This window comes from Oncorhynchus tshawytscha, unplaced genomic scaffold, assembly GCF_018296145.1.
Source record: "Oncorhynchus tshawytscha isolate Ot180627B unplaced genomic scaffold, Otsh_v2.0 Un_contig_6900_pilon_pilon, whole genome shotgun sequence".
Classification (NCBI taxonomy): Eukaryota; Metazoa; Chordata; class Actinopteri; order Salmoniformes; family Salmonidae; genus Oncorhynchus; species Oncorhynchus tshawytscha.
Genome location: NW_024609445.1, coordinates 130613 through 151318, shown reverse-complemented (window position 1 = coordinate 151318; position 20706 = coordinate 130613). Strand labels below are relative to the sequence as shown.

The following is a 20706-nucleotide window of genomic DNA, read 5'->3' as shown; positions in this document are numbered from 1 at the left end:
ACACATATTCCTATTCAAGTCAACATTCTCTGATCCAATCATCTTTGTGGTACCATTTGAAAGTTGAAATTTCCATTTGATTCCCGTTTTAGTACATTTATCTGCCAAATCAAGACAACCACCCTGTATTCAAGAGCATGTTGTTTCAACCGATGGCAGGCACAACACAAAAACCTCAGATCATGTAAAATAAGGTCTAAGCTACAACATATGCAAATATGAATGAGTTTTTTTAAATACCATTTTGTATTTTTTAAAAAAAAAAAACCTAAATAGTTTGTTTGTAAGCTTAAAACGATATCTCAACTTTTTGTCTTTTCCAGTGATGAAGACATGGATGTGTCATGGTATGGTGGAGTATACAAAATAAGTAAACTTTGAGCACCTTTATCTCTTGAATGTTTCAGCATTCATCTCCAAAAATACTTTCTGAGCACTTTTTACATAGGTACACCCATCTAGTACCAGGTCGGACCCCCTACTACCTCCAGAACAGCGACTCTACAAGGTGGAGAAAACGTTTCACAGGGATGTCGGTCCCTGCTGACGCGGTGGAATCACAAAGTTGCTGCAGATTGGATGGCGGGAGATTCATGCTGTGAACAGCCCGTTCCATCTCTTCCCAAAGATGGTCTATTGGGTTTGGTCAGCAACAATGTTCAGATACTCTGTGGTGTTCAATCATTGCTCAATTGGTATCAAGGGACCTAACATGTGCCAGGAAAACATTACCCACACCATTACACCTCCGCCACCAGCCTGTACCGTTGACACCAGGCACATACTTACACCAACTTCTGACTCTGCTGTCAGCATGATGCAACAGTAACCGGCATTCGTCAGACCAGACAATGTTTTTCCACTCCTGAATTGTCCAGTGTTGGTTATTGCGTTCCCAATGGAGCTTCCTCTTGTTGTTAGCTGATAGGGGTGGAACCCTGTGTGGTCGTCTGCTGCAATAGCTCATCTGTGACAAGGATCAACAAGGTGTGTGTTCCGAGATGTTGTTCTACACACAACTGTATTATTTGTCTGTTTGCTGTTGCCTGTTAGCTTGCATGATTCTTGCCATTCTCCTTCAACCTCCCTCCTCAATGAGCTGTTTTCACCCACAGGATTGTGGCTGACTGGATGTTTTTTGTCACGCCATTCTCTGTAAAACCTAGACACTGTCGTGTGTGAAAGGAGATACTGAATCCGGCGTGCCTTCCTCCGATGATCATACCACCTTAAGTCAGTTAGATCACACCTTTTGCCCATTCTAATGTTCGAACAGTAAATGAATGTCTCAATGCCTGTCTGCTAGCTGTATTGCAATTGACGTGACTCACTGTATAAGTACGATCCATTTTCACGAACAGGGTGTACCTAATAAACTGGCTGGTGAGTATATGTATGGAAGGTTTCATTCAAATCAAATGGGGTGCTGTCAAAAAGAAATGGAATTACCCTGATAGACTGTTTTAATTTCCCATGGAACTTTAAACAATGCAATGGTTGAAGCCAAGCAGAAGCTTTATAAACTTTATTCTTAGCTGGAACATGACATTTTGAATTAAAATAAACTTTACTTTATAAAGTATGTTCCACTACTGTGGTCTTCCTTTGCAATTAAATCTAAAAGGACATTGGAATCAGCCTATGCACTGATCAAACAAAATATGTTTGTGTGTCACACAAACTAATTTCTGGGATTGGTTATTATGATGGTGCATTTAATGGGTTTTGATTCATATTAGCTTTTTTGATTGAGTTTGTCCCACCAGTATTTTCATGTTAAAATCTCAGACCCGGCTCACAGCAGACAGCTGGTGAGGTGAAGGGTTGAGGGTGAACCCCAGTAATGGTGTGAGGTCTAGATCATCCTCTGTTACTCCAGGAGGAGGAGAGAAATGAAAGCACTGCAGGAGGGAGGTGAAGAAGAGGAAGAGCTCCATCCTGGCCAGACCCTCCCCCAGACACACCCTACGACCTGCGAGAGAGACCAAAGATACAGAAAATAGCATGAAGTCTGTCCAAAAGGCTACCAGAATTGTTCTACTTCTTGCAATGAAATTAGGTGTTTTATAATGAAGTTAATCTACCTGCAGAGAAGGCCATGAAGGCGTCCCTCTTGACAAATCCTCCCTGCTCATCCAGAAAGTGTGAGGGGTTAAAGGTGTTGGGGCTCTCCCATTCGCTATCGTCCTGTAGGACCGACGTCAGTAGAGGAATCACAGATGTCCCCTGCAGTAAGGGTGAAGCACAGGACCCCTTATTTTCAGAGTAAAAATGATGAAACTTTGTTTAATAAATGTGCACACTCAAAAGGAGTGGATTGCAACTTCAGGCAGAACTATACACTTATGGCATGCCCATACTCCAATATTTCACAATCATGTGTTGTGATCTGGATGCCGTCTTTTTGCATCCCCCAAATGTGGAATCCTTACCGATATCATGGACAGTTATGGTTTGAGAACATTCCAAGATTTGAAAGATACATACACATTACCAGGCAACTCCTTTTTTCTATATTTACTACTAAAGTCAGCTATGCTGGTCTACAGAGTCCCTTGGGAAACCCAACTACCAAACCTTACAGTAATAGATTTATAAATACACTATCTGGGCTCCCAAATGAACTGATCTCTATAATATATAAACAACTTTTGGAAAGCTTATATTCTGAGCTAGCCATTTAAACAGTATGGTCCACAGATCTAATTCAATCTGAACAATCATTTAACTGGAACAGAATATAGATGTCACGTATACTCCCTCTCTGGCGCACTAGGTCACCAGGCTGCTCATTATTATATACACACACCTGTCACCATCATTATGCGCACCAGCACCTCAGACTCACCTGGACGCCATCACCTGCCTGATTACCTTCCATATATTACTCCCTTTGGTTCCTTCCCAGGCGTTATTGTTTCTGTTTCATGTCTGTGTATTGTTTGTTCTCGTTTTGTATTATGTTTAGTTTATTGATTAACTCCCTGAACTTGCTTCACGACTCCCAGCTCACATGTTACAATAGAAAAATATGACCTTGGCATCCTATAATCACAACCATCAATTTATACAGGCGGGTTGGGAGGCATGGTTTCCAGGTGGGGAAGGAGGATGCGGGGTTGGATAGGGACTGAAGGGGGGAATGGATTGGGCTTCTATTTGTATGCATTTCTTTTATTGTTTTTTGAACCTGTAACTTCCCTTCAGGAAAAAAGACAATTTGAAGTTGGTCACAAAATAAACACAGAGATTTGGATATCCAGGTATCTGACCTTTTTGATGAAATATCCCTGGAAGGTGACATCTCTGCTGGTGGTGTGAGGGATGGACATGGGTACAATGTTGGCCAGTCTCTGGGTCTCATGGATCACTGCATCAGTGTAGGGCAGGTTCTTCCTGTCCTCTACCAAGGGCTGACGACTTCCTATGACCCTGCTGATCTCCTCCTGGACCTGATCTGAGACAGAAAGGAGGGAGAGTTGGAGTTACTACAATGAAATGTACACTGAGAATACAAAACTTTAAAAACACCTGCTCTTCTTTCCATGACAGACTGACCAGGTGAAAGCTATGATCTCTTACTGTCTCTTGTTAAATCCACTTCAAATCAGTGTAAATGACAGGTTAACAAAGGATTTTTAAGCCTCGAGACAATGGAGACATTATTTAACTAAGCAAGTCAGTTAAGAACAAATTCTTATTTACAATGACGGCCTACCAAAAGGCCTCCTGAAGGGACAGGGACTGGGATTAAAAATGAGTTAAATATAAATATAGGACAACACACACCACGACGAGAGAACACAACACTACATAAAGAGAGACCTAACACAGCATGGTACTAACATTATTGGTCACAGACAACAGCACAAAGGGGAAGGTAGAGAACAATACATCACGCAAATCAGCCACTGTCAGTAAGACTGTCCATGATTGAGTCTTTGAATGAAGAGATTGAGATAAAACTGTCCAGTTTGAGTGTTTGTTGCAGCTCGTTCCTGTCACGTTCTGACATTAGTTCTTTGTTTTAGTATGGTCAGGGCGTGAGTTGGGGTGGGCAGTCTAAGTTCTTTTTTCTATAATTTGGGATTTCTGTGTTTGGCCTCGTATGGTTCTCAATCAGAGGCAGCTGTCAATCGTTGTCCCTGATTGAGAACCATACTTAGGTAGCCTGGTTTCACCTTTGAGTTGTGGGTGATTGTTTTCTGTTGAGTGTTTGTATCTGCACCAGACAGAACTGTTTCGGTCAGTCGCTTTGTTGTTTTTGTTCAGTGTTCTATTTCTTTATTAAAAATATGGACACCTACCACGCTGCGCATTGGTCCAATCCTTGCTACTCCTCTTCAGATGACGAAGATGAGAGCCGTTACAGTTCCAGTCGCTAGCTGCAGCGAACTGAAAAGACAAGCGACCCAGGGATGTGTGCGCTTTGGGGACCTTTAACAGAATGTGACTGGCAGAATGGGTGTTGTATGTGGAGGATGAGGGCTGCAGTAGATATCTAAGATAGGGGGGAGTGAGGGTTTTATAAATAAGCGTCAACCAGTGGGTCTTGCGACATGGATTTTGTATGCGTTCCATTCAGAGGTTGAATGGGCAAGATAAAATATTTAAGTGCCTTTGAATGGGGTATGGTGAAGGTGCCAAGCGCATCGGTTTGTATCAAGAACTGCAACGCCGCTGGGTTTTTCACACTCAACAGTTTCCCGTGTGTATCAAGAATGGTCCACCACCCAAAGGACATCCAGCCAACTTGACACAACTGTGGAAAGCATTGGATTCAACATGGGCCAGCATCTCTATGGAATGCTTTCGACACCTTCTAGAGTCCATGCTCCAACGAATTGAGGCTGTTCTGAGGAAGATGTTCCTAATGTTTTGTACACTCAGTGTATAAACCTGAGTTAACGTTTAACCTTCATTAACCAAGCCATCCTTGTCCTGTTTCATAATATATTCTTCAATCTGGCTCTTTGCCAATGTTTATAACTTGTAACACCATGAGTGCTTTACTGTTTCATGTCTGTGTGTCACAGGTGGCACCTTAATTTGGGAGGACGGGCTCATAGTAATGGCTGGAATGGAATCGAACACATGGTTTCCATATTTTTGATACCACTCCATTCCAGCCATTATTATGAGCCGTCCTCCCCTCAGCAGCCTCCTGTGGTGTGTGTGTGTGCATGTGTTTGTGTTTATATCAATCCTTACCCTGTATATGGGGGTACTTGGCCATTAGCAGCAGACCCCAGCGCAGGGTTGTCCCGGTGGTGTCGGTACCAGCAGCAAACAGGTTACCAACACTAAATACCAGGTTGTCGTCATGGTAGAAAGAATCCATATTGCCAGATTCCTAACAGAAACAGACCCTCAGATGACATGAGTTATGTACAGTCAGTCTTTCCTCAACTCTTAGCCAAGAGAAACTGACATGCATTGTATTGATATTAGCCCTCTGATTACAATGAAGAGATAAATGTGTCACGCTGTTCTGGGCAGCTTAAGTTGGCCCTTCTTTTGACTGGACAATAATTAAGATAAGATCAAACTAGAGCTTGCTTTGTGGAGAGTGGTGCTTCTACACCTGCATTGTTTGCTGTTTGGGGATTTAGGCTGGGTTTCTTTACAGCACTTTGAGATATCAGCTGATGTAAGAAGAGCTTTATAAATACATTTGATTGATTAAAAAAAGCAGAGCATCTATTTATCACGAAAAGTCCTCTCCTCATCTTTACAATCATTGAATCAATATGTTCTGACCATGAGAGTTTACAATCTAAAATAACACCAAGTAACAGCCACACCATTAATTACCAGATTCAGCTGAGGTCCAGAACTTAGGGAATGATTTGTATCAATACAATGCTTCATTTTGGAGATGTTCAGGACCAATTTATTACTGGCCACCCAATCTCAAACTGACTGCAACTCTTTGTTTAGTGTTGCAGTGATTTCACTAGCTGTGATTGCTGACGGGTTGAATCATCAGCTTACATGGACACACAGGCTCTGTTTAATGCCAGTGGCAGGTCATAAAAATAGAAAAGAGTAGAGGGCCAAGAGAGCTGCCATGCAGTACACCACACTTTACATGTTTAACATTAGAGAAGCTTCCATTAAAGAAACCCCCTTGGGTTCTATTAGATAGATTGCCATATTGTGGATTCAGAGCTGAGGTTGAAAAGCCATAACACATAGGATTATTCAACACGTTATGGTCACTAATATTAAAGGCTGCACTGAAATTTTTATTATACATTTCTTCAAACCAATCATCAGTCATCTGTGCCAGTGCATGTTCAGTGGCCTTCTCTATAAGCATTCTGAAAGTCTTAATATGTTTACAGAGAAATAGCATTGTATTTGGTCAAACACCATTTTTTCCAACAGTTTACTAAAAGCTGGCAGTAAGATGATAGGTTGGCCTGAGGACAAACACTTATCTGGGCTCAGATTAAAGCCATGACAGTTGTCAATCCCAGGAGGTTTGTCATTATTGATCGATAATCATTTCTTCACCTCTCCCACACTAACTTTACAAAATGAAAGAAAAGCATTGTACATTTGAATTATGTGGGGGGTTTTATGCATGAATATGATTGTTACGGTTCTCTTGTGGTGAAGGATAGTCGGACCAAAATGCAGCGTGTAGATTGCGATCCATGTTTTATGAACAACGTGAAACGCGAATAAACACAAAACACTACAAAACAAAGAACGTAACGAAAACCGAAACAGCCTATACTTGTGTAAATAAATAAAGAGATAGGAACAACGACACTAAGGACAATCACCCACGACAAACTCAAAGAATATGGCTGCCTAAATATGGTTCCCAATCAGAGACAACAATAAACACCTGCCTCTGATTGAGAACCACTCCAGACAGCCATAGACTTTGCTAGATAACCCCACCAGCTACAATCCCAATACATACACACCTAAACCCCAAGACAAAACACACCACAATACAAAAACCCCATGCCACACCCTGGCCTGACCCAATACATGAAGAAAAACACAAAATACTTAGACCAGGGCGTGACAGAACCCCCCTAAGGTGCGGACTCCCGAACGCACCTCAAAACAATAGGGAGGGTCCGGGTGGGCGTCTGTCCATGGTGCCGGCTCCGGCGGGAGGTGGAACCACTCAGTCAATGTCTTAGTCCCCTCTCCTCGCGTCCCTGGATAGTCCACCCTCGCCGCCGACCATGGCCTAGTAGTCCTCACTCAGAAACCCACTGGACTGAGGAGCAGATCGGGACTGAGGGGAAGCTCGGGAGTGAGAGGAAGCTCGGGAGTGAGAGAAAGCTCGGGAGTGAGAGAAAGCTCGGGAGTGAGAGAAAGCTCGGGAGTGAGAGGAAGCTCGGGAGTGAGAGGAAGCTCGGGAGTGAGAGGAAGCTCGGGAGTGAGAGGAAGCTCGGGAGTGAGAGGAAGCTCAGGCAGGTAGATAGATCTACCAGATCCCAGCTGGCTGGCGTGTGCTTCAGCAGATCCCGGCTGACTGGCAGATCCCGGCCGACTGGCAGATCCCGGCCGACTGGCAGATCCCGGCCGACTGGCAGATCCCGGCCGACTGGCAGATCCCGGCCGACTGGCAGATCCCGGCCGACTGGCGGATCTGGCAGATCCCGGCCGACTGGCGGATCTGGCAGATCCCGGCCGACTGGCGGATCTGGCAGATCCCGGCCGACTGGCGGATCTGGCAGATCCCGGCCGACTGGCGGATCTGGAAGATCCCGGCCGACTGGCGGATCTGGAAGATCCCGGCCGACTGGCGGATCTGGAAGATCCCGGCCGACTGGCGGATCTGGAAGATCCCGGCCGACTGGCGGATCTGGAAGAGTCTGGCCGACTGGCGGATCTGGAAGAGTCTGGCCGACTGGCGGATCTGGAAGAGTCTGGCCGACTGGCGGATCTGGAAGAGTCTGGCCGACTGGCGGATCTGGAAGAGTCTGGCCGACTGGCGGATCTGGAAGAGTCTGGCCGACTGGCGGATCTGGAAGAGTCTGGCCGACTGGCGGATCTGGAAGAGTCTGGCTGACTGGCTTATCTGGAAGAGTCTGGCCGACTGGCGGATCCTGGCAGACTGAAAGATCTGGCTGCTCCATGCTGACTGGCGGCTCTGGCTGCTCCACGCTGACTGGCGGATCTGGAAGAGTCTGGCTGACTGGCGGATCTGGAAGAGTCTGGCTGACTGGCGGATCTGGAAGAGTCTGGCTGACTGGCGGATCTGGAAGAGTCTGGCCGACTGGCGGATCTGGAAGAGTCTGGCCGACTGGCGGATCTGGAAGAGTCTGGCCGACTGGCGGATCTGGAAGAGTCTGGCCGACTGGCGGATCCTGGCAGACTGAAAGATCTGGCTGCTCCATGCTGACTGGCGGCTCTGGCTGCTCCACGCTGACTGGCGGCTCTGGCTGCTCTATGTAGGCTGACAGCTCTGGCGGCTTCTTACAGACTGGCAGCTCTGGCGGCTCCGTGCAGACTGGCTGCTCCTTGCAGACTGACAGCTCCTTACAGACTGGCAGCTCCTTGCAGACTGACAGCTCCGTGCAGACTGACAGCTCCGTGCAGACTGACAGCTCCTTGCAGACTGACAGCTCCTTGCAGACTGGCAGCTCCTTGCAGACTGGAAGCTCCTTGCAGACTGACAGCTCCTTGCAGACTGACAGCTCTGGCTGCTCCATGCAGGCTGGCAGCTCTGGCTGCTCCATGCAGACTGACAGCTCTGGCTGCTCCATGCCGGCTGGCAGCTCTGGCTTCTCCATGCAGGCTGGCAGCTCTGGCTGCTCTATGCAGGCTGGCAGCTCTGGCTGCGCTGAACAGGCGGGAGACTCCGGCAGCGCAGGAGAGGAGAGAGGCTCTGGCTGCGCTGAACAGGCGGGAGACTCCAGCAGCGCTGTAAAGGAGAAAGGCTCCGGCAGCGCTGAACAGACGGGAGACTCTGGCAGCGCAGGAGAGGAGAAAGGCTCCGGCAGCGCTGGAGAGGCGAGGCGCACTGTAGGCCTGATGCGTGGTGCTGGTACTGGTGGTACTGAACCGAGAACACGCACAGGAAGCCTGGTGCGGGGAGCTGCTACCGGAGGGCTGGAGTGTGGAGGTGGCACAGGATGGGCTAGACCGTGAAGGCGTACTGGAGATCTTGAGAGCAGTGCTGGCACAGGACGTGCAAGGCTAGGGATGTGCACAGGAGGCCTGGTGCGTGAGGCTGGCACCAACTTCACCAGCCGACTAACACGCACCCCAGGACGAGTATGGAGCGCTAACCCAGGTGCCATCAAATCCCAGACACGCTCCGTCGGGCGAATTCCATGCAAAAAGCACCAACACAGCAACTCCCTCATTTCTCTCTCCTCCAATTTCCCCATTAACTCCTTCACAGTCTCTGTTTCGCTCACCTCCAACACCGGCTCTGGTTCTGGTCTCCTCCTTGGCTCCTCACGATAAACAGGCAGAGTTGGCTCAGGTCTGACTCCTGACTCTGCCACACTCTCCCTGAGCCCCCCCCCCCCAAGAAATTTTTTGGGGCTGATTCTCAGGCTTCCTTCCGAGTCGCCGTGCTGCCTCCTCATACCGGCGCCTCTCCGCTTTCGCCGCCTCCAGTTCTTCTTTGGGGCGGCGATATTCTCCAGGCTGAGCCCAGGGTCCTTCTCCGTTTAGGATTTCCTCCCATGTCCAGAAATCCTTATAGCTCATCTCCTCTTTGGGCTGCTCCTGCCTGTTGACACGCTGCTTGGTACGTTGGTGGTGGGTGATTCTGTTACGGTTCTCTTGTGGTGAAGGATAGTCGGACCAAAATGCAGCATGTAGATTGCGATCCATGTTTAATGAACGTGAAACACGAATAAACACAAAACACTACAAAACAAAGAACGTAACGAAAACCGAAACAGCCTATACTTGTGTAAATAAATAAAGAGATAGGAACAACGACACTAAGGACAATCACCCACGACAAACTCAAAGAATATGGCTGCCTAAATATGGTTCCCAATCAGAGACAACGATAAACACCTGCCTCTGATTGAGAACCACTCCAGACAGCCATAGACTTTGCTAGATAACCCCACTAGCTACAATCCCAATACATACACACCAAAACCCCAAGACAAAACACACCACAATACAAAAACCCCATGCCACACCCTGGCCTGACCCAATACATGAAGAAAAACACAAAATACTTAGACCAGGGCGTGACAATGATGGCTCACTGTTTTGCTGGCATTTCCTGCTTAACTTCATTGGCATGGTGGCAAATGTATCATTAAAATAATTGGCAACATCAAATTGTTGTGATAAATAAGCCATCTGATTCCATTTTAATAGAATTAGTCTTTCTAACCATAATTTCCTTTTATTTATTTAACTAGGCAAGTCAGTTAAGAACAAATTCTTATTTACAATAACAGCCTACTGGGGAACAGTGAGTTAACTGCCTTGTTCAGGGGCAGAACGACAGATGGTCAGCGACCTGGTCAGCTCGGGGATTCAACCCAGCTACCTTTCAGTTACTAGCCCTCCGCTCTAACCACTAGGCTACCTGCCGCCCCAATTTAAAGTACTCCAAAGACCCCCCATCATTCTTTATATCCTTGATCTTGGCTTCATAATACAGTGTCTCCTCTTTGTTGAGTTTAGTCACATTATTTCTCAATTTGCAGTAAGTCAGTCAGATGTGCAGCCAGACTAATTAGCCACTCCTTTTGCCCCCATCTCTTTCAACCATACAGTTTTTCAATTCCTCATCAATCCATGGAGCCAGTTTCTTAAAAGGTACATGTTTATCAATAACTAGAAGAAGCAATTTCATAAATGCATCAAGTGCAGCGTCTGGATGCTCCTTATTAATCACATGAGACCAACAAATATTTTTTAACATAATCTACATAAGAGTCACAGCAAAATGTGACTTCTTTTTTTTTTAGGTATTTTTCTTAAAACGTCATTGTTGGTTAAGGGCTTGTAAATGTGCAGTTCACTGTTGTATTCGACACATGTGACAAATACAAAAGATTTTCAAATCAAATTGTATTATCTCATACACTATTTTAGTCCCATCTTTTAGAAGCTTCGCTTTCCTGGAAATAACCACTGGATATTGTGATCACTGCATCCAATGGTACGGATACAGCCTTAGAACAAATATCTACAGTGCCTTGCGCAAGTATTCGGCCCCCTTGAACTTTGCGACCTTTTGCCACATTTCAGGCTTCAAACATAAAGATATAAAACTGTATTTTTTTGTGAAGAATCAACAACAAGTGGGACACAATCATGAAGTGGAATGACATTTATTGGTTATTTCAAACTTTTTTAACAAATCAAAAACTGAAAAATTGGGCGTGCAAAATTATTCAGCCCCTTTACTTTCAGTGCAGCAAACTCTCTCCAGAAGTTCAGTGAGGATCTCTGAATGATCCAATGTTGACCTAAATGACTAATGATGATAAATACAATCCACCTGTGTGTAATCAAGTCTCCGTATAAATGCACCTGCACTGTGATAGTCTCAGAGGTCCGTTAAAAGCGCAGAGAGCATCATGAAGAACAAGGAACACACCAGGCAGGTCCGAGATACTGTTGTGAAGAAGTTTAAAGCCGGATTTTGATACAAAAAGATTTCCCAAGCTTTAAACATCCCAAGGAGCACTGTGCAAGTGATAATATTGAAATGGAAGGAGTATCAGACCACTGCAAATCTACCAAGACCTGGCCGTCCCTCTAAACTTTCAGCTCATACAAGGAGAAGACTGATCAGAGATGCAGCCAAGAGGCCCATGATCACTCTGGATGAACTGCAGAGATCTACAGCTGAGGTGGGAGACTCTGTCCATAGGACAACAATCAGTCGTATATTGCACAAATCTGGCCTTTATGGAAGAGTGGCAAGAAGAAAGCCATTTCTTAAAGATATCCATAAAAAGTGTCGTTTAAAGTTTGCCACAAGCCACCTGGGAGACACCAAACATGTGGAAGAAGGTGCTCTGGTCAAATGAAACCAAAATTGAACTTTTTGGCAACAATGCAAAACGTTATGTTTGGCGTAAAAGCAACACAGCTCATCACCCTGAACATACCATCCCCACTGTCAAACATGGTGGTGGCAGCATCATGGTTTGGGCCTGCTTTTCTTCAGCAGGGACAGGGAAGATGGTTAAAATTGATGGGAAGATGGATGGAGCCAAATACAGGACCATTCTGGAAGAAAACCTGATGGAGTCTGCAAAAGACCTGAGACTGGGACGGAGATTTGTCTTCCAACAAGACAATGATCCAAAACATAAAGCAAAATCTACAATGGAATGGTTCAAAAATAAACATATCCAGGTGTTAGAATGGCCAAGTCAAAGTCCAGACCTGAATCCAATCGAGAATCTGTGGAAAGAACTGAAAACTGCTGTTCACAAATGCTCTCCATCCAACCTCACTGAGCTCGAGCTGTTTTGCAAGGAGGAATGGGAAAAAATTTCAGTCTCTCGATGTGCAAAACTGATAGAGACATACCCCAAGCGACTTACAGCTGTAATCGCAGCAAAAGGTGGCGCTACAAAGTATTAACTTAAGGGGGCTGAATAATTTTGCACGCCCAATTTTTCAGTTTCTGATTTGTTAAAAAAGTTTGAAATATCCAATAAATGTCGTTCCACTTCATGATTGTGTCCCACTTGTTGTTGATTCTTCACAAAAAAATACAGTTTTATATCTTTATGTTTGAAGCCTGAAAGGTGGCAAAAGGTCACAAAGTTCAAGGGGGTCGAATACTTTCGCAAGGCACTGTATATTATTAGGAAAAATGTCATCAATACAGGGCATGTGGATGATTGTTCCTGTTCTGTTTGTAAACACCCTAGTAGGTTGATTAATAACCTGAACCAGATTACAGTCACTGGTTACAGTGAGATGCTTCCTCTTCAGCGGAGAGCTTGATGACAACCAAGATAGAAGACCTCTCTGTTTATATCACATGAACTATTTTTTATTTAACTAAGCAAGTCAGTTAAGAACAAATTATTATTTACCATGACGGCGTACCCCGGCCAAACCCTAACAATGCTGGCCCAATTGTGTGTCGCCCTATGGGACTCCAATCATGGCCGGTTGTGAGCCAGCCTGGAATCAAACCAGGGTCTGTAGTGATGCCTCTAGCACTGAGATGCAGTGCCTTAGACCTCTGCGCCACTCAGGAGCCCCCATCAATAATTTCACACACATTATCTGGATACTGACAGTTAGAACATGGTGGCCTATAGGAGCTACACTAAAATAGGCTTTAGAAGAGGCAGATGAACCTGCAATAACACGAGATCCTCTCTAAGCATTACAGGGATATGGCTCTGAATATGTACAGCAACAACTCCCCCATATGCATTCCTGTGTCTTCTGTAGATGTTATATCATTGTATTGCTAATGATGTATCAAATGAATTATCGACGTGAGTCTCATAAATGGCTAATATATGAATATATATCTAATGTTAGCAAGTTAATTGTATTAACCTTATTTCTAAGGCTACATGTATTATTAATATGGGCTATTTTTAGCCCTTTCCTGTGTAGCTTATCAGAGATAGACATAATATGGAAAATAACAAAAAAGCAAACAAAACAGATAATCAACACATTCTTTTAAATCAGCTTGAGGAACTGTTTCAGTGTTTGAGTCTGAGTTTACATGTGATTCTACTGATACAGAGAACTAGTTAGATCCTCCCCCAGCTGGCATTCAGTCATATACGTCATTTAAATTAAATTATGTTGAATCAACATCGAATAGATGTTGAATTGACGTCTGTGCCCAGTGGGATGTTAGTGTTGGACAACTGAAGTTAGTTGTGTTTTTCAGCAGTAAAGTGAACCACAAGGTGGTGTAATAAGTACTATAAACCCGGCAGTTTGGTTCCTGGATATTGATTGTCCGAATGTCTTGGTAATTTAGACAATATACCACGAGTGTGGCGCAAAATTACTCGTCTAGTGTTCTAAATATGTTGGTATCAAGTTTATAACACCAGCAAGGCACCTCTGGTTTTTGTGGAATATGGCCAATAAACAAGGACTGTATACAGGCACTGCACTTCGCATCGTGCAGTGCCTTAGCTGTGGTAAATTGACCAGATACCACACCCCCTCTGACCTTATTGATTAATTCTATTCTGTAAAGTCATACTGAGCAATATTAATGCAACACTTTGTTATGAATGAGTGAGATGCAGATTCTGCATGAAGTCTTCATACCTCCAGGGTTTGCTTTCGGACGAGGAACGAGTCCACAAAGCCTCTACACATATGAGGGTTCAGAGTCTCCTTCAGGCCCCTCACCAGCTCTGTCACCTCCATCTTCATATCAGCAATATTCTTTTTCAGACGTGTCAGGTTGTTTATCCACGGACCCAACCAGGGAAACATGTTGTACATCTACACAGAGATTCAGGTAGAATACGCATAAAACAATATTATATTAATTATAACATAACACACCACAACTATGATTAGATTATTAAATGCATAAATTCAAATGTGATACACATATGCATAAATATGTAGTGAGCACCAATAGTGATATTCAATATTATTTGATATCGATATGAGCAAGGCATATTGTAATGTCGGTTTATTATTTTTACTATTGTTAAGGGTGTGTACTGGAGGTGAAGTCAGGTGCAGGAGAGCAGAGTGTAGTGAACAGGCACACTTTTATTCCGGTCCAACGAAAGTACAAAAGTACATAAATGTGCCCAAACACGGAACATAGACAAAAAGTATGGCGTGTAACAACACCCACATAACATAAAATCAATTTCACACGGAGGGGAACAGAGGACTAAATACATGCTGATTTGTGATTAGAGAATGAAAACCAGGTGTGTATGGAACAAGACAAAACAAATGGAAATATGAAAAATGGATCGGTGATGGCTAGAAAGCCGGTGACGTGGATCGTCGATCGAACAAGGAGAGGAGCCGACATCGGTGGAATCGTGACAAGTATTCTGTAAAAAGAACACATTACTTTTCCTGCATACACAAAACCCTCAAACAGACCTCACAGGCTCTCAATTTAGCATATTTAATTAATTGCCTGTTGATGGTCCTATAATATAGGCCTCCCTAACTAACCAGTATGAATACAATATTATAATACCAGAATATTCACGCCTGGCCCAACAGACAATCTGCTAACAGTTGTCTGAACTTCAAAGAGCCATGGAAGTGAACAGATAAGTGAACATACACAGTTGCAAAATATTTTATGCAAACCGATACGATAAGGAATCACAAAAAAATTGATATAATTTTGTATATCGGTGCCCATCACTAGTGATTATTTAACCATATTATATATAATAATTACAATGATATAATTAATAAAATATTTTAGCCATTTAGTAGACGCTCTTATCCAGAGCGATTCACAGTTAGTGCATTCATCTTAAGTGTCACGACTTCCGCCGAAGTTGGTGCCTCTCCTTGTTCGGGCGGCATTCGGCAGTCATTGTCCCCGGCTTTTTAGCTGCCACCAATCTACGTTTCTTTTTCCATTTGTTTTGTCTTGATTGTACACACCTGGTTCCCATTATGTTAATATTTATTCCCTATTTAACCCACTGCTTCCCACAGGGTTTTGTGAGTGTTTGTTCTTTGTTTAGTGTTCAAGAGTTCTGTGAGCTGATGTGTTTTCCCTGCGTTGAAATATGTTGTTGTTTCTTTTCGAGTAAAGTATGTATTTTACTCAGTTCTGTGTCCTGCACCTGACTCCGTCCTAACCGCTGCACATTGACACATGACATTAAGATAGCTTGGTGGGACAATCAGATGTCACAGGCATAGTAAGTACACTTTTCTCAATAAAGTAGTCACTGGGGGCGGGGGCGAGGAAGGGTTTATTTAAGATACTTTTTGAGGAGTTAGAGTTTCAGGTGTTTTCGGGAGATGGGCAGGGACTCTGCTGTCCTAGCTTCAGGGGGAAGCTGGTTCCACCATTGGTGTGCCAGGACAAAGAGCTTGGACTGGGCTATGAGGATTTTATTTGATATGTTATACGTATACATCATGAATATTGTATATAATGATTTATAAGCAGCATAGTAATGGGTTATAAACGGTACAATAATGGTTTGTAATAAGTTTACTGGCACATCAAGTAAAGTATAACTGAGTATGTACATATTAATTTGCAAGAATTCATAACAGGCGTCTGTTTCCTAGTTTTATTGATTGCACTGAAACAGACATTTTTTTTTTTTAAACAGTAAAAACAAAATGGTCTGAATAAGCAGACTACCTGAATTGATGCAGAACCTGTAAGGTGAATACTCTCCTTGGCCCTGTCCACCATGCCTGTGAATAGTGGGTCAGTGTATTCAAACCTGCTGCCGTAGACAATGGCCGAGATTATGTTGGAGACGGCATAAAGCACAGGCTGTGCTGTGTCAAATGCCTTACCTGTAATAGACAAAACATCTAATTAATTACAAAATAAGCTTTCCAGAACCCACACAATCACTTAGCTATTTACTAATAATGTGGTTAAAAATAGCCTGATTTTTAACCAGGCAATTAAGCCTAGGCATCCCTGAAAATACATCATACTACTTCTACTACTAGTGTAGAGATACTGATTCTCTTACCCTCATGTTTTTCCAACACTTCAATCAGGTAGGGGATTTCCTCTAAGATTTTCTCCTCACTCCCTTTCTTGCCCATCCCAAAGTCTCTAAGGTTTGTCAGGGCAAAGCGCCTCATCTCTTTCCATGAGTCTCCATTGGCAAACAGAATCCCTGTAGAGAATATAGTTTGTTTCCATGACAATTCAAAGTAATAATTCTAAATAAATTACTATAATATGCCATTTCATAATGAGCATGTACCATATATATATATATATATATATATATATGTGTATGTGTTTATATATATGTATATATAAATATAATCTGCCAAATTATCTCTGCATCTTTTCTGGTCATGATAATCTGTAACTATTTAAGACATTTTCGACATTTATATTATTTGCAGAAGATTAGAGTAAGAACATTTGATGAATTGTGGAAACAGCGTGATCTCTGCATTCAGCATTCTAGTCTGATCTCTGCATTCAGCATTCTAGTCTGATCTCTGCATTCAGCATTCTATTCTGATCTCTGCATTCAGCATTCTAGTCTGATCTCTGCATTCAGCATTCTAGTCTGATCTCTGCATTCAGCATTCTAGTCTGATCTCTGCATTCAGCATTCTAGTCTGATCTCTGCATTCAGCATTCTAGTCTGATCTCTGCATTCAGCATTCTAGTCTGATCTCTGCATTCAGCATTCTAGTCTGATCTCTGCATTCACCATTCTAGTCTGATCTCTGCATTCACCATTCTAGCCTGATCTCTGCATTCACCATTCTAGTCTGATCTTTACATTCACCATTCTAGTCTCAAATGTCAGAAAGGAGTGGTATTATTTAAAATAAACTTATCAGACATTGGATCACTTTCAACCAACCAGAGGACAGCCTAATTCAAGCACAGTATTTGGCAACATTGGTTGTTGTCCTAAACCCAACCATTGTTTCTGCGAGGGCACTGATTGGACCAGCCATTTTCTGGCTTCATCCAAAGCCAATCTATTGCATCTATTGCCAATCTAATGCATTTAATTTCCAACTCATCTCAAAGTGTCTGAAATTGATTGTGTAGCTCAATAACGTTTATTTAAAGTAACTGTTAGGTGAAAATCTCACTTTTAAAAGTTCATTATTTGTTAACTCATACCCACAATGTTGTTGACTCATCCTATGCTCATATTTGTGGCCAACACATAAATTGGAGAACAAACGCATGGATTTCTGTTTTAGCTTGTTCATAGACTGCTTACAGATGAAGGAAATCAATAAGACAGGTTGTCATTTGGGTGAACTATCCCTTTAAGAATGGGACATAGCCAGCAGAAGAGTAAAATATCATTACCATGTCCTTGGTTGAAATCATAGAACACAGGTGTGATGTCCCTGTCCCCAAAGTCCTCTGCCTGGTTGACCAGCGCCTGCTTGACCGTCTTGTATCCTGCCAGAACAACCACTTTCTTGGGTCCAAAGTGAACCGTGAAGATGGGACCATATTTCTTGGAGAGCTGGACAGATAAAGTATACATAAAGTACACCATAGACTCAGTTATGTCTCATAATATTATATGACTAAGCACATAACTGGACATCTCATACAGCTTGTTTAACATGTTTCAGTCAAGAAATAGCATGAAGACAGTGGTTTACAGTTGATGTCAGACCTACGTTCAAATACCAGTCAATGTAATTTAATTACTAACAAACAATTAGTATTTAGACAAAGTTTTTTATTGGAAATACATTTGGAAAGTATTGGTGTCAAGCTCCCACTCCCAATGTCACCGGTCTACTAACCACTGGTCCTGGCAACCCATCTTTATGTACACCTGGCAACCCATCTTTATGCACACCTGGCAACCATCATTATGCGCACCTGGCAACCCATCATTATGCGCACCTGGCAACCCATCATTATGCACACCTGGCAACCCATCATTATGTGCACCTGGCAACCCATCATTATGCGCACCTGGCAACCCATCATTATGTGCACCTGGCAACCCATCATTATGCACACCTGGAAACCATCTTTATGCACACCTGGAAACCATCTTTATGCACACCTGGCAACCCATCATTATGCACACCTGGCAACCCATCATTATGCACACATGGCAACCCATCATTATGCACACCTGGCAACCATCTTTATGCACACCTGGCAACCCATCATTATGCACACCTGGCAACCCATCATTATGCACACCTGGCAACCCATCATTATGCACACCTGGCAACCCATCATTATGCACACCTGTGACTCATCAGTCACACCTGGACTTCATTACTCCCTTGATTACCTACCCTTTATATAGTACTATTTTGTTATCAGGTAGTATTGTTTATGTTTCCATGTCAGAGGTCTGGTCATGTCATTAACTGCACCTATGTTACAAGTGGCATGTATTTACAACTACTTGTTGTTTTTATTTGATGTAGTTGTTTTTGGCTGTGTATTACAAAATACTCAAACATAAAATGTCAAATACTTAGGTACACGATGTATTTGAACCCAGGTCTGTTATAACAAGATCCCTGAAGGGATATTCCTAGGGTGCATCTCGGGCGCCGAAGACGTGGATGTCGATTATGGCAGCCCCCCGCACCTCTGATTCAGAGGGGTTGTGTTAAATGCGGAAGATACATTTCAGTTGAATGAGTTCAGTTGTACAAATGACCAGGTGTCCCCTTTACTTTCAATATTCTAAAGTGACCTCATCTCTTTCCTTGCAACACATTGGTCACTGTCACAAAGTATTTTGTCCATAGCCTGGTCCCAACAAAAAACATCTGGGACCAGGTTACTTGGGCAGGACATATCTATTGAAATACACTACAGAATAGAACACTAAACAACATTAACCAGGTAAAAGCATGTACAATGTGCCAGAGTTCATTCATCAGTTTGCTTACTGAACATTTCAAACCTGGTGAATTAGCATAAAACAGATCAAATCTCACAGATCAAATCAACATCAACATGTTTTGTTCTGAAAGCAACGGATGACTTCATCTTACCTCGCAGAGAGTGCAGTAGGGCTTCTTGAGGTCCAGCTGGAGCATGTTACCAAGCAGGGGCAGCGGCCTCGGTCCTGGAGGCTCCTTCCCCTGTTCCTCAGAGCTGGAACCAGAGGAGCAGAGGTAGAGGACCAGTAGAAACAGCACAGTACCCAGCAGTGTCACCGTGCTTGATGTCTGTAGAAGACCTTCCATAAGAGACATCTTCAGACTGAGCTCATACACCTTTTACTGGGCTAAAAATACAACACACTAATGTTCCGTCCACTAATGCCCAGACAACAGATCTCCAAGGACTTCCATGACAACAGATCTCCAAGGAATGCTATTTGTTTAACCTCCCCACCCCACCCTATTGGAGCAAGATGAGAAGAGGGAGGGTACAACCTCAGAGGAGGAGCTAAACAATGCAACTCCAGCAGGTCTGTCTACATATAATTGTGAAACTCACATGATCTCACCTGCAGGTCATTGACAAACTCTCCATATGATTTGTTTCCTGGTCTCGAAAGGCATTTATACGCCCGGCGAAATGGAATTAGGCTGATAGACCAGATTAACACATGTAAACTTTATTCCATCACCCAATGGATTGTGAGGGGTACATATATAGAATGAGGTTAAATCTAATCATATTTGGGATTTGATTGTGTTAGTAAAGATCTTCAGAAATCCCCCTCCGTTGTCTATATACTTTGAAAACTCTATAAATATCATATTTAAACAATAATAAATTACTGATTGACATATTTACATCTCCAATCATATATAATAACTTTTTAGACACTTGAAGGTGTTCCACATTTGATGTTTTATTTGTTTAGTGTGAGTCAATGATGATCAGGTAAATGGTCTGGTAAAACTATCTTCAGTGCAGACAGTGGGAGAAAGAACAGGTCAGGCTGGATCCCAATAATCCCTCTGCCACGAGGTTACAAAGGTCAGTTTACACATTCCAAAGACAGAATACATTTCTAACCAATACTTCCCCAACCTCCCACTCTCGATGGGTTAGTATGTCTCATCTCTCCTTTAAATTGATCAAATGAGGTTCACTACCCATGGTGCTACTGA

General features: G+C 43.3%; 1 protein-coding gene across 2 annotated transcripts; it reads right to left on the bottom strand.

Annotated features, from left to right (window-relative positions):
• Positions 1 to 263: 263 nt before the first annotated feature.
• On the bottom strand, positions 264 to 19941 carry LOC112225777 (cytochrome P450 2K1). Of its 2 annotated transcripts, XM_042315346.1 has the most exons (9): positions 19633 to 19938; positions 17957 to 18119; positions 16632 to 16781; positions 16286 to 16446; positions 14239 to 14418; positions 5212 to 5353; positions 3273 to 3457; positions 2085 to 2226; positions 264 to 1972 (listed from the first exon to the last, which is right to left on the bottom strand). In XM_042315346.1, exons 1-9 carry the CDS (start codon positions 19834 to 19836, stop codon positions 1785 to 1787), a joined length of 1515 nt encoding a protein of 504 aa, XP_042171280.1. In that variant the 5' UTR covers positions 19837 to 19938; the 3' UTR covers positions 264 to 1784. The 2 variants fall into 2 exon arrangements, with proteins under 2 accessions (XP_042171280.1, XP_042171281.1); XM_042315347.1 differs by lacking the exon at positions 16632 to 16781 and having other exon boundaries at positions 19633 to 19941.
• Between the last annotated feature and the right edge of the window lie 765 nt (positions 19942 to 20706).

Bases quoted from the DNA above. Each gene is read 5' to 3' on its own strand.
- LOC112225777 (XM_042315346.1), bottom strand. From the start codon at position 19,836: ATGTCTCTTATGGAAGGTCTTCTACAGACATCAAGCACGGTGACACTG. The intron at 5,354-14,238 runs GTATGAAGACTT...TGTTTCTGTTAG, and splicing joins TCCGAAAGCAAACCCTGGAG to GAATCTGGCAATATGGATTC. The intron at 3,458-5,211 runs GTAAGGATTGAT...TTTCTGTCTCAG, and splicing joins CAAGTACCCCCATATACAGG to ATCAGGTCCAGGAGGAGATC.